General features: G+C 42.5%; 1 protein-coding gene across 2 annotated transcripts in view; it reads left to right on the plus strand.

Annotated features, from left to right (window-relative positions):
- Positions 1-14,097, plus strand: part of TNR (tenascin R) — a 667,948-nt gene that overhangs the window by 376,956 nt on the left and 276,895 nt on the right. For both annotated transcript variants that reach the window (XM_089676333.1, XM_089676334.1), the window contains exon 3: positions 4,369-4,903. In XM_089676333.1, the coding sequence (XP_089532459.1) occupies positions 4,417-4,903 (487 nt within the window). In that variant the 5' untranslated portion in view covers positions 4,369-4,416. The remainder of the gene's footprint in view (positions 1-4,368; positions 4,904-14,097) is intronic.

Below are 14,097 nucleotides of genomic sequence, written 5' to 3' on the forward strand. Positions count from 1 at the left end.
TGGCTGCATACAGTCCTGCAGAGGACTAATGCTCTCCTCTTCCTGTGGCTGCATATAATCCTGCAGATGACCAGTGCTCTCCTCTTCCTGTGGCTGCATACAGTCTTGCAGAGGACTAATGCTCTCCTCTTCCTGTGGCTGCATATAGTCCTGCATATGACCAGTGCTCTCCTCTTCCTGTGGCTGCATATAGTCCTGCAGATGACCAGTGCCCTCCTCTTCTTGTGGCTGCATATAGTCCTGCAGATGACCATTGTCCTCCTCTTCTTGTGGCTGCATATAGTCCTGCAGATGACCATTGCCCTCCTCTTCTTGTGGCTGCATATAGTCCTGCAGATGACCAGTGCCCTCCTCTTTCTGTGGCTGCATATAGTCCTGCAGATGACCAGTGCCCTCCTCTTTCTGTGGCTGCATATAGTCCTGCAGAAAACCGGTGCTCTCCTCTTCCTGTGGCTGCATACAGTCCTGCAGATGACCAGTGCTCTCCTCTTCTTGTGGCTGCATATAGTCCTGCAGATAACCGGTGCTCTCCTCTTCTTGTGGCTGCATATAGTCCTGCAGATGACCATTGCCCTCCTCTTCTTGTGGCTGCATATAGTCCTGCAGATGACCAGTGCCCTCCTCTTCCTGTGGCTGCATATAGTCCTGCAGATAACCGGTGCTCTCCTCTTCTTGTGGCTGCATATAGTCCTGCAGATGACCAGTGCTCTCCTCTTCTTGTGGCTGCATATAGTCCTGCAGATAACCGGTGCTCTCCTCTTCTTGTGGCTGCATATAGTCCTGCAGATAACCGGTGCTCTCCTCTTCTTGTGGCTGCATATAGTCCTGCAGATAACCGGTGCTCTCCTCTTCTTGTGGCTGCATATAGTCCTGCAGATAACCGGTGCTCTCCTCTTCTTGTGGCTGCATATAGTCCTGCAGATGACCAGTGCTCTCCTCTTCTTGTGGCTGCATACAGTCCTGCAGAGGACTAATGCCCTCCTCTTCCTGTGGCTGCATATAGTCCTGCAGATGACCAGTGCCCTCCTCTTCCTGTAACTGCATATAGTCCTGCAGATGACCAGTGCCCTCCTCTTCTTGTGGCTGCATATAGTCCTGCAGATGACCATTGCCCTCCTCTTCTTGTGGCTGCATATAGTCCTGCAGATGACCATTGCCCTCCTCTTCTTGTGGCTGCATATAGTCCTGCAGATGACCAGTGCCCTCCTCTTCCTGTGGCTGCATATAGTCCTGCAGATAACCGGTGCTCTCCTCTTCTTGTGGCTGCATATAGTCCTGCAGATGACCAGTGCCATCCTCTTCTTGTGGCTGCATATAGTCGTGCAGATGACCAGTGCCCTCCTCTTCTTGTGGCTGCATATAGTCGTGCAGATGACCAGTGCTCTCCTCTTCCTGTGGCTGCATATAGTCCTGCAGATAACCGGTGCTCTCCTCTTCTTGTGGCTGCATATAGTCCTGCAGATGACCAGTGCTCTCCTCTTCTTGTGGCTGCATATAGTCCTGCAGATAACCGGTGCTCTCCTCTTCTTGTGGCTGCATATAGTCCTGCAGATAACCGGTGCTCTCCTCTTCTTGTGGCTGCATATAGTCCTGCAGATAACCGGTGCTCTCCTCTTCTTGTGGCTGCATATAGTCCTGCAGATAACCGGTGCTCTCCTCTTCTTGTGGCTGCATACAGTCTTGCAGAGGACTAATGCCCTCCTCTTCCTGTGGCTGCATATAGTCCTGCAGATGACCAGTGCCCTCCTCTTCCTGTAACTGCATATAGTCCTGCAGATAACCGGTGCTCTCCTCTTCTTGTGGCTGCATACAGTCCTGCAGATGACCAGTGCTCTCCTCTTCCTGTGGCTGCATACAGTCCTGCAGAGCACTAATGCTCTCCTCTTCTTGTGGCTACATACAGTTCTTAGCAGCTTGAGAGGAGGAGAGGAAGTGTAGGACAAGAGCAGTGATAGTAGCCTAGTCCTTGCTGCCAGATAAAGCAGCACTGTGAACCAGAGGCTATATATAATTCAACTGCATGATCAGCTAATAGCCTGGAGTCCTACTTTCGATGTTGTTCATGTAGGCCATTCCTGTTCTGTTTGAAGTCTGCAGCAAAGCACCCATCTTTCTGTAGCTTCAGTGTCTGCTGGCTAATAGTAAATTCAAATACTCCAGAGATCATGGAATACCTACATGAGGTGCTACGTAGAGTCCTTGGTACAGTAAAATGTATTCTGGCAAAGCAATAAACTTTCTGTTTCTGAATCAAAAGAATGCAGATCCAAGTTCTGACTTTCACTAGCAGTACGTTTGTTTCAGGTCAGTTACTCATAGGAAATTGAACCCAGACAACTAGCATTTTCTGTAGGAGCTCCAGACGGGGTTCCTTTAATTTTCAACGGTGACTGGCGTGTACCCTAAAGAATTTCATATACTATTTGTTAGCATTAATTCCTTGTTTGTTGCTCTCTTTGCTGTCAGTCTGTAAGTTGTAGTGTGTCTGGGACAGGATTGCTGAAGATTTCATGATCTGGTTTTATCAGATCTGACATGTACAGCAATATATTTGAAAATAATAGTCCAAATCCTACATATTCATCTTTAACTAGACTTGTATTGACTTTTATTGGCCCACAGAGAGGGTACAAATGGTTGCCTGCAACAGTAACAGGGAAACATCAACTGCAGTACGTTTCCAGCACTTACCCAAGACTAAAACTCTTATCTGGCTCAAAAAAAGATGGAACCTGAAAGGTTTGATGTCTGATCTCTGGCGCCATGTCCTAATCTCTGAAATAATTGCATATGGTAAAGTCCAGAATGAAGCTATCCTGCACAATTATAATAATACAATTTTCTCTTATTCTTTTCTTATCTGAAACTCAGAATTCGGTGTTTAGATAAAACATAAATTTATTATGATATGAAAGCCTATAAAGTTATTAAAGAGCATTAACTGCACAGAGAGGTAACAATGCACTATGTAGAGAAGCAAACTGTAAATAGGAACTCCTCTTTGCAACTAATCTAGCTATATAGCATAACCTAACACAGTCAAAAAAATCTTTTTCATATAAAGGAGATCTCATTGAATTTATCAACCAGTTAAATGTGGATGATTAAAAAAAGGAACTTCCTGTCCACTTCACCTCATCAGCACGACCCAGTTGAGCAGATCTGAATTAGGAATTTGCCAGGTACTTTTAATGTATATTATAGGTCTACGCATGAGAAGGCTACCATGCCTGACATAGTATGAAGATGGTAAATGCATGTTTTGATCCCAGATTTGATTATATATTTGCACTGTTAAATTGAAAATAAAACTAAAAAGCACATGTCAAGTTAGGTGACCAAAAATATACATTTTGGCTTGGGATGTCAACCCTGGCACTATCAGAGGAACTGGTGTTTGACAATATCTGTGAACTGTGGACTGTTTATCCTATGTCAATCCTATTATAAAACATTGTAAAGTCATCTACAACCTGTAGCTATCCTTTACTTGCCCCAGTTGTTTCCTTGCAGAATTTGGTCATGTGTGCTTCATACCCAGGGCTAATTCTAATTTCCAGTACAGCAAAGAATACATTTAAAGAGATTTGATTTTCCTGGGAACAATTAAACTCTTTTAACGTATTCATAGAATTATGATGCTCCATGATTTTCAGCCTTAGGGCTCATTAGCTTCCAAAGAGTGGTGGGGCTATTGACATCTCATCCTTACTTCTCACCAACACTACCATGATGAACTGGTTGTTAGATCAGGTCCTATGATGGGTGTTAATGAAGCCTTATAGGTATTCATGATAATCACAAATATGGCCCGAGACTTTAGTCCTCTTTTTGCACATTTTAAGCTGAGATATATAATTTAATGAAAGGCCCATCTCTAAGAGGTTAACTGTTTTCTAAAAACCTTGTTTAAGTCTTCTTTATATTATCTTTCTTACCTATACTATACAGGGGCTAAATGGTTAGCACTTCCGCCTGGCATTACTAGGGTCATTGGTTTGAATCCCAACCATGGCACCACCTGCCTCGAGTTTTCATGTTCTCCCTGTACCTGTGTGGTTTTCCTCCGGGTATTCCCGTTTCCTCCTACTCTCCAAAGACATGTTGGTAGGTTAATTGGATCCCGTCTAAATTGTCCCTAGTATGTGTATGTATGAATGTGAGTTAGGGACTTTAGATTGTACATTCCTTGAGGGTTAGGGACTGATGTGAATGTGCAATGTATATGTTAAGCACTGCAAAAATTGACGGCACTATATAAGTACCTGTACTAAATAATACAATAAATATACTACACTAGTAAATATATCATGCTCTTTCCTTTAACCTAATATATTTTAATGCATACTTTTATTATCTTCTCAACAGACCGCTTGGCTCAGGGTGTGGCACCACTACCTCCATCGTGAAGAGAGGATGGGGAGTGAGGGAGCGAGTAGTGCTTTGGGTCCTCTGCAAGTTGGCGTGCACCTCATCGTCCTGCTTTGTATATTCAGACACTCAAATTGCAATGCTGAAATGACTACTGGCCAGACTCCAGGGATGCACATTCAGACCAGAGAAGAAGGGAACCAGACAGATCCAGGACCTGGTAGCAAGCACCAACCTTTGGTTTTTAATCACATCTACAATTTTAATGTCCCCCTGGGATTTCCATGCACATTGGAACCCGAGTCTCCAGAAGATGCAAGCTGGGTGTCTCAACAAACTGAGAACGCGCCAGATGCTGGGAGCCAGATAACCTTTACACACAGTATCCGAGTTCCACAGAGGTTGTGTCAGTGCTACACGGCCCCTCATGCTGTGCAGCATCTCCTCAGCAGGATTGAGGCTCTGGAAAGGGAGGTGATGCTGCTCCGAGAGCGCTGTAATGAGAGGGGATGTCAGGACGCAGAAGCTACAGGTATGAACTATTGCTTAAGATCCCATAAATGAATTATTCATGTGCATTTATTTTTATATGCATACTAAAGTTACATTAATACCTTTGGGGATGATTGAAGAAAAAGGATATGGAATGCCCACAACAACAGATTTCACCTGTCACTTCAATTCTCTCAAGGAAATGCAGCTCTTATATAATACAAACAACAGCTCCAGCCTTCTGCCAGTTGTACACTTGATCATGATATTAAAGGGTAACTCCAATTTCATTGGAAAAATATAGCAAATAAAAAATGTAATCTAGCATATAACATTGCTACACAAGCCGTATTGTAATTCAAAGTTAATAAAATGACTTTTCCTTTTCAATCTGCAGCTGCTGTAATTTTCTGTAAAATTCAATGCAATATGGCAAGCCGGGGGCATTCTATACGCTACTGGTGTACAGAATGCCTCCAAAAATGTAAATTCCTGCTTGTGTGATTGACTCACTGATATTCCCAGAAGTTTGCACTAAGATACAAATCAGATTTTAGGCACCCCCTACAACAGTAGGTTTTGGTGAGATATTCCCAAGGGTTTAAGAATTTTAAACAGATGCAATCCCTGCAGCTTTCCTCATTAGAATACTGAGAGTGCTCCAGATGATTGTAATGCACCAGGCTCTCCCATTCATAATCAGTATCCAAAGGACACAGTGAAACAAACAGCTATTTCTTCAGGGCAACAAAAGGTAGGAATCTGCTAAAAAGTTTGTAAAAATCCCTGCAATGTACATTAGTCACCCAGAGAGTATTGTTTTTCCTCAACAAAAGTGGAATTACTGCTTAAGCTGTTTCTGGGCATTGTGGACATTAAGCTGTATAAAGACAATCACTCAATATAGCAGGTGAATTGTGGAAATTATACAAACTATAACTGTGCATACAAACCCAATTATACTAGTCATGGGCCTTTTAATGTTCAAAACAAATGTAAATTAAAATGTGTGCATTCATGTACCCCGTGCCTAATCCGCAACTTGACCTTCATAGTTAACCCTAATTTTCACCTAATCTCTAACTCTTAACCTCTTTTAACCAGTTATGACCCTATAAACAAAGCACAATTCAATATTTAGGCATGTATAGATGGTGCGCCTAGGCGATCCAAGCAGAAGTGGGAGCAGGTACCTGTCAAAAACCCAACTCCCCCAAAAAATAATGTGTGTCCAAAGGTGTTAGAGGAGGGGGGGAGCACAAATTCCTCTTTAGAGTGAAGTTCCACTTAAAGGGTGCAAATTTTGTTGTGTTCCAAAAACATGCAGTTTAACCGATATATATTCGCTACAAACATTTCGTCCGCTTGTCACTCTTGAGGTCTATCCTAATGATTTTATGTCATGCTGTAAGAATCAATGAAAGTTATTTCTCATGTGACCAGTGGACGTTTCACCCAAGCTGTATTTTCATTTTGTGTTATAGCAAGGGGCAAGAAGAAGGAAAAAATATACTTAAGGTGCCTTCAGACACAAAAGTAATCTTTGTCCAATCTGATCTAGTTGGAAAATCTTTGTATCCTTAAAGGCACCTTCATGATCATGGGCAACATCAAATCTGCTTCAAAAAAGTTGGTCAGCTGGGATGGATTTTTTGGTCCATCACTTATGTTTCCCCTGTGACAGGCTGAAGCACACAGTGTCTCTCCTCCCTCCTCCACAAACATGTTAGTTTGCATAAGGTTTTTTATTTGTTTAAAAAGCTCAGTCTAAACATTCAGTCATATATCCAGCTTTGTTTAGGAGCTCGTCTGGAGAATTGCTCCTCTCTTTGTGTTGATTAGATTGAGCTACTGGGGTTGATTTACTAAACCTGGACAGTGCGAAATCTGGTGAAGTTCTGCATAGAAACCAATCAGCTTCCAGTTTTTATTGTCAAACTTTAATTAAACAAGCTGAAGTTAGAAACTGATTGGCTACCATGCACAGCTGCACCAAATTTTGCACTTTCCAGTTTTGCATTGCATTGTTGAGGAACAATAAAATAACCTGTTAAGGTGGGTATTAATGTGAAAACTTTTATGATGTTTTGAAATTCGCTAAAACAAAAGATTGAATATTGTCTGGATATTGATAATTTACAGTACAATCACTTGGTATACACTCCACTTTGGAGATTTGTAAAGCCAAATGTAAACAATTTAAAATAACTAAACGTCTTCCCTAAGATCAAACACCACAAGGTACTATATCAAATACTGGTGAATTGCTTCCAATATGACATAACAGATCAAATATCATATATCCTCCTACCATAACCTTTTATCATAAACAGATCACCCCAGTATTCAATATCTTTTTGTGAATAAACACAGCTTATGTGAAAGGTAAAGTCTATAGGCTTGGAAAAATCCATATGTAAATGGGATTTTTCCTCTCGGGGGATCAAGAAAGAATTTTTTCCCCTGCAGGAGCAAATTGGATTGCTGATTTTTTTGCCTTCCTCTGGGCCCACTGTGGATGTAGGATTATAACTTTTTTTTTTATTTTAATGGTTGAACTGGATGGACTTTTGTCTTTTTTGGCCAGACTAACTATGTAACTATGAATGTGCAAAAAAAATACATATATAGATCTCAAGGCATAAAAAAAAAAAAAAAAAATGTAGTCAAATGTAAGAGTCCCATACACCAACCAATCTTTGTGCAATCTTTAATTGATATATATATATATATATATATTCTTGTCAGAGCAGCAATTTGACTTCCTTCAGTGTGAATAAACACCACCGTGCCCTTCACCACACCTCATGGGTATCTCCTCATCTTATATCATGGAGCCCACTGCAAAAGGAGGGTCACTTGCTCTTTTCTTCTATACTTGAGACCACAATCCTCTTCAGCATTCACCCAGTCATTACTGATCTCCTAGCAATAGATGTATTAAAAGGAAACAAAGAAACCGCTAGTTTATTTCCATAAGAAAGTTAAAATTCCACTCACATGTTAAACAGTTCATAGAGGCATGTCGCAGGCTATTAGCATACTTTCCAAAATGGCGTCTAAGCTTCGCCCAGCGTGATGAAGTCACTGCCCACAAGGTACTATTACAGTAATTAACCTAAAAAAACTACTTTATGTCTTCTGTTTTTCTGACTTAGTTTAACTTTTATTACTAAAGGCTTGACTCCCCTTATTCTTGGAATATTCTTGGATTAATCTGTGTCTAGGACTTCAGTTGCCAATAATTCACTCTTTTTTGACAGGATTAAGGCAGGTGGATAGGGCTTAGACAAGAAATCAGGGAAGCAAATCCTTAGTAGCAAAAGGAAACCCGAATCTAAAAAGGGAAAGAAGGGAAGATATGAGGATTTTTGAGGCTCTGCAAAGATATTAGCAGGCACATCATATTGTCTGCTCCTATGCAGTACTTTTACATTTAAAACTTTTAAACAGTTGATGGGTTCACTTTATGTAACGTGTTATAGCCACATCATCACAAGAAAAGAAAAGAAAAGTATTCTGACCACTGACTTTCAAAGTGTTCTTAGCTGTAGTCTCAGGTATTAAGCTTATCTACACAGGCAGCCTTACCTTCATTCATGTTGTTTCTTTGTATGGTACTAGAAAGAAGAGATACTTGTCCATGTATTACATCAGACAGTCTTTTAAGAGTCTACACAGTACATTTAGCTTGAAGTCAACAGCTCTTACAATAAGCCCGGTATTCAGTCCATTCACTAAGTTAATACACTGTGTGCATTAAGACCTGATTCAAAGTATTGTGTAACAGAGCTGGCCGGCAGCACTGTATGAAAAATCCATAATCCATTTTCATCCTAGTCTTAACTTTGAACTGTTGTCATTCAGTCATGGATTTTTAAAATTCACTTTTTGTTTCCCAAGAGGTGGATCAATAAACAACAATTAAAAAGCACATTTCCTTCATCACAAACTCTCTTTCTATTTTTCTTTTTGTCCTTGCAAAAAAGCTAATACTTACCGCTTATATCTAAAAAAAAAAGAAACTTTATGATTTAATTTGTCAGGAAAAACAAGATTCATCCAGAAACTAAGCATAAGGTATGGTCCAGTGGCTGCTGAGGAACTACAATTCCTAGCTTTTCTTGACAGTCAGGACGCTACTAAAGCTCAAGCTAAATAGAATGTGGCTCAACAACCAAATCCTTAAGATTTGGGTGCTGATTAATCTTCCAGATGAAAGGTCCAACGAGTGTTACCAACCTTAAATAATATTCACTGGCACGACACTCAAATTTTACTGGCATTTCCAAAAGGTAAAAAATGTAAGTTTAAAGTGCAAATTTCATTATTTAGGTTACAAAAAAGTACAATATGCAATCAGCAATATGATTTAACCACTTGCCCTCCAGAGGATTTACCCCCCTTTCTGACCGGGCCTTTTTTTGTAATACGGCATTGCGTTATTTTAACTGACAATTACGTGGTCATGCAACGCTGCACCCTAATGAAATTTATGTTCTTTTTTTCCCACAAATAGAGCTTTCTTTCGGTGGTATTTGATCACCTGTGCATTTCAAAAACTAAACTAAAATCTAAAAAAGGGAAATAAGTGGTAAATCCACCTGCGCTGCTGCGTTTACAATATATGATATAGAGACAGCTGCCAACATCCAATCCTCACCTTTTAAATGGACATATAATATACAAATAATCAATATTGATGCAGCGCTGTGATAACTAAGTATCAAATCAAATATGGTTAACCATAGTAACTGTATGACTTAACAATAAAGTGGGTTTCAACCGTGAGAAAACAGTGTATTCTGTGTCAAACAGCCCGCACAATCTCGACACACAGTGAATCCCTCTATGACATATAAATCACTATTTATAGATGGTAAAGACAAAAAAATTGCAGTCCACAGTATCCAGTATAGATGTATAAACACGCTTTTAGAGGACACACATGCTCCTGTGCTCGTGCAAAGTGGTAGGTGACAATCCTTATATGGCTAGCATGCCCGCTCACCTTCCCCCTGCGACCCACAGGGGCCAAATAGCCTTACGGGTCACACCTTGACCCTATGCGTTTTCTCCAGGTGCAAGATACTCTTCACTCTCCAATGCTCTCTCCTTCACCATCTGCTATTCCCCCTGAATAGGTACCGCTGTGCATGTACTTAAAAACTCATGGGATGGTGGCAGTCATGAAACAAAAATACAAAGATCCTCCATAGTGCAAAACTGTATATCACATTTATTCTGTTTAAAACCGCCAAGTTACAACTCACATTTCAGCAGACGAAATTTCACTTGTAACACCTCTCATGGGTGTACTGAGGCACTCTGGTGTAGCAAAATGGTGAAGCTACGAGGGGCGTGGCGTAACGCGTAGATGTGACGTAGTGACGTGGTGACGCACTTCCGGGTTGGCGCCATTTTGCTACACCAGAGTGCCTCAGTACACCCATGAGAGGTGTTACAAGTGAAATTTCGTCTGCTGAAATGTGAGTTGTAACTTGGCGGTTTTAAACAGAATAAATGTGATATACAGTTTTGCACTATGGAGGATCTTTGTGTTTTTGTTTCATGACTGCCACCATCCCATGAGTTTTTAAGTACATGCACAGCGGTACCTATTCAGGGGGAATAGCAGATGGTGAAGGAGAGAGCATTGGAGAGTGAAGAGTATCTTGCACCTGGAGAAAACGCATAGGGTCAAGGTGTGACCCGTAAGGCTATTTGGCCCCTGTGGGTCGCAGGGGGAAGGTGAGCGGGCATGCTAGCCATATAAGGATTGTCACCTACCACTTTGCACGAGCACAGGAGCATGTGTGTCCTCTAAAAGCGTGTTTATACATCTATACTGGATACTGTGGACTGCAATTTTTTTGTCTTTACCATCTATAAATAGTGATTTATATGTCATAGAGGGAATCACTGTGTGTCGAGATTGTGCGGGCTGTTTGACACAGAATACACTGTTTTCTCACGGTTGAAACCCACTTTATTGTTAAGTCATACAGTTACTATGGTTAACCATATTTGATTTGATACTTAGTTATCACAGCGCTGCATCAATATTGATTATTTTTAAAAACTAAAAAAGACCAACAATTTTGAAGAAAAAAAAACAATATTTTAGACTTTTTGCTATAAAACATGTCCAGTAAAAAAATGTAAAAAAATCTAATTTCGGCATAAATTTAGGCCAAAATGTATTCTGCTACATGTCTTTGCTAAAAAAAAAATCCCAATACGTGTAAATTAATTGCGTTACTTGAAAGTTATAGCATCTAAAAAATGGCAGCACATGTACTGGAATTTTTTTTTTTATTTTTATACTAGTAATGACGGCAATCAGCAACTTATAGCGGGACTGCGGCAGGCATTCTGACACTGTACTAATGACACTGGGCAGGAAGGGGTTAACATCTCGGGCGATCAAAGGGTTAACTGTGTGCTGTGTGCCGTTTTAATGTGTGTGCTATGTGTGTTTTACTAGGCAAACACATTGCTGTTTATTCCTCTGCTGTACAGAGATATACATAGAAGCGTGTGCGCCCCCTGTTGGGAAATGCAAATCACGTATATATACATGATTTTGCACAGCCCTGCCACTCTGTAGCAGTACTTCTGTCTGCCAATGGCGGCTCAGATAAGGTGGCGCGCGCGCATGTGCCCCCTATCAGGAAATGCAAATCGCATATATATATATACACGTGATTTTGCACAGCCCTGCCGCCCTGTAGCAGTACTTCTGCTATAGGGCAGAGGGGAAGCAGTTAAGGTAGATATTAAGGCAAAATACATATTTATTCATTTATTATTTTATTTTTGATATAGTAAGTAAGTAGCTCAGGGACAGGACTCAGCAGGGCAAGAAGTTAGAATGGGCAGGCACACACACATGAAACTGACTCTCACAGTGATACTGACAGCAGTGTGCAGCAGATCAGATGATGATGACACCTCCCCGACATGCCACATCCCCTGAGTCACAGTGACAGTCTCGCTCCACGTCAGGTGGTCCCTTCAGTCCACTCCAGTCCAAACAGCACTGACAGTCCAGCTCCCGGCTTGCCTTGCTCCTGTCTGGCAGACTCACACACGAGGCTCTGGCTGCTCTGCTCGGCTCCCTTGTACCATGACATCACTCAACATGCTCAGGCACCGCCTCCATCAGACTCGCCCCCTCCAGAACCACCTGAGCACACTGTAGCAGACACTCAGATGGTCTCACCAGGCTACGGACCAGAACTGCGCATGCACAGTTCTGAGATGAGCGTCACAGCCATATTTTTAACTTTCAACCTTTTCCTGTCATGGGCATTTAGTGGCAGGAGAAAAGTGACCATTTTTTACTGGCTACAAGTAAAAATACTGACATTGGCAACACTGGGTCCTAGTAGAACGTGCACACTCATGCGCTAAAAGTCAAGTAACAGAGTATTTTAGTGCTGCTCAACTTCTGACCTCCACTGATATCATGTTAGGGATCCGGGTATGACCAAAGATGTGTGGACTGACACAGGGAAGTAGCAGGCTTCAGGAACACAGGCGTAGTCCGGGCTGGAGAAGTGGAATGGTCAGGCGGGCCGTAAGGTACTGTCAGGCACCGCCCGGCGGGATCTCTAGTGACCCACAGAACAGGATTCCCCAGGGCGCAGAGTCTAAGCCCCAGTCTGCCTTTTCACCAGAGCCCCTGATGGTGGGGATGGACTTGGCGCAGGACTGAGACCAGGTCGCGGCCCCTGAGTGCACCCAACTGTGGTAGAGGGGTCCGCCGAGGGTATGTACCGGGGGAAATCCTGATGTGAAGGGGCTGGCAGGTTTGGATAGTAGTGACTGGATCTGTGCGGGATGGATGGATCGTCTGGGTAGCGTCAGGCGTAGTCAGGCAGGCCAGGTCAGCAACGTGCGGGCAGTGAGGTACCGGAGGAGCAGGTAGAGAATAGTCAGGGTCACAAGCCGGTTCAGTAACTCACGGGCAGTGCGGTACAGAGGATCAGGCAGAAGGATGGTCAGGCAAGCCAGGGGTTCAACAGGAAATGATCAGCAGAGGTCAGGATCAAAGCAGGGTCAGCAACTAGGCAGGAACACAGGATACCAGGTACAGGGGCTCATGGGAAACATACACCAAGGCCCTGATCACAGGCCTGGTCATTCCTTAAATACACCTCCTGCAATCAGCCCCAGGTGTTGGCTGACTGAAGGAGTGAGCTTCTGGCTGCTGAGAGCACCCGCTGGTCAGCCCTGGTACTGCAGCCCACACGGCAGGTGAGTCCCACCACCAGTGCTGAGTCCATTCCTGACATATCAGCAGAAAAATGTAGGAATTTTGTGTTTTTACTACTGAAAATGCAATTGTGACTGGTTTTGCTGACACATAGCCTTTTAAATAATTTGAAGTGTGAATTTTATTGATAGGTTCACTTTAAGCAATCTTATTATACTTGCTCAAAGATCATGGCTGCCTGTGTGTGACCCGCAATGGCTGCCATGGAATCAACCACTCTACTAGACCTAAAGCTAAATACATTGTGGCCCAAACAACCAAATCATGTAGTCTCTGGGTGCTTATCTTCCTGACGAATGGTCCCGGTACAAACATGTACATTTGGTCAGACAAACATCCATAACCAGGGGCGGACTGACCATTTGGAAACTCGGCACTGCCCGAGGGCCTGGGGTCAGTAGGGGGCCCCATGAGATGCCCCTGGTACCTTTTTCATAGGCTTTTTTGAGTTTGGGCAAGGACACAGGGGCCCCATGATCCCCTCTTGCCCAGGGGCCCCATGAGTTGTCAGTCCGCCCCTGTCCATAACCCACTTCATTCCAGTCTTAACTCTGAACTACCAATGAAAAAGGCAGGGGAATCATAAAAGTATGCCTAGGGTCCTGAGTACAAAAAAATTGTGTTGTCCAAGATAAGCCTTTCCACTTAAAGTGACATACTACCAGAGCAGAAGTGCTGAAGATCTGTTTGCAAAATTATGTGTTTGTTAGAGTACATGTTTGGAAGGAAGTGGAAGCTGAAGATCTGTTTGCAATCTATGTGTAAGATAACTGAAATGTTTATAAGTAAGTGAATTAGCTGTTGGTGTAGTCTGCAGAGTTGGTGGTCAAAAATGGTGAGGGTGTCATGAATCGGCAGCAGGAATGGCCAGATCTGTGTGGCTACACTCAGAAAACTGGGACCAGACTGTATATGCTTTAAGTGAAACAAAAATCATCCAAACACCAGCACAC

The sequence above is a fragment of the Staurois parvus genome, unplaced genomic scaffold (genome assembly GCF_062004578.1).
Source record: "Staurois parvus isolate SC_StPar_1 unplaced genomic scaffold, SC_StPar_1.0 ptg000166l, whole genome shotgun sequence".
Classification (NCBI taxonomy): domain Eukaryota; kingdom Metazoa; phylum Chordata; class Amphibia; order Anura; family Ranidae; genus Staurois; species Staurois parvus.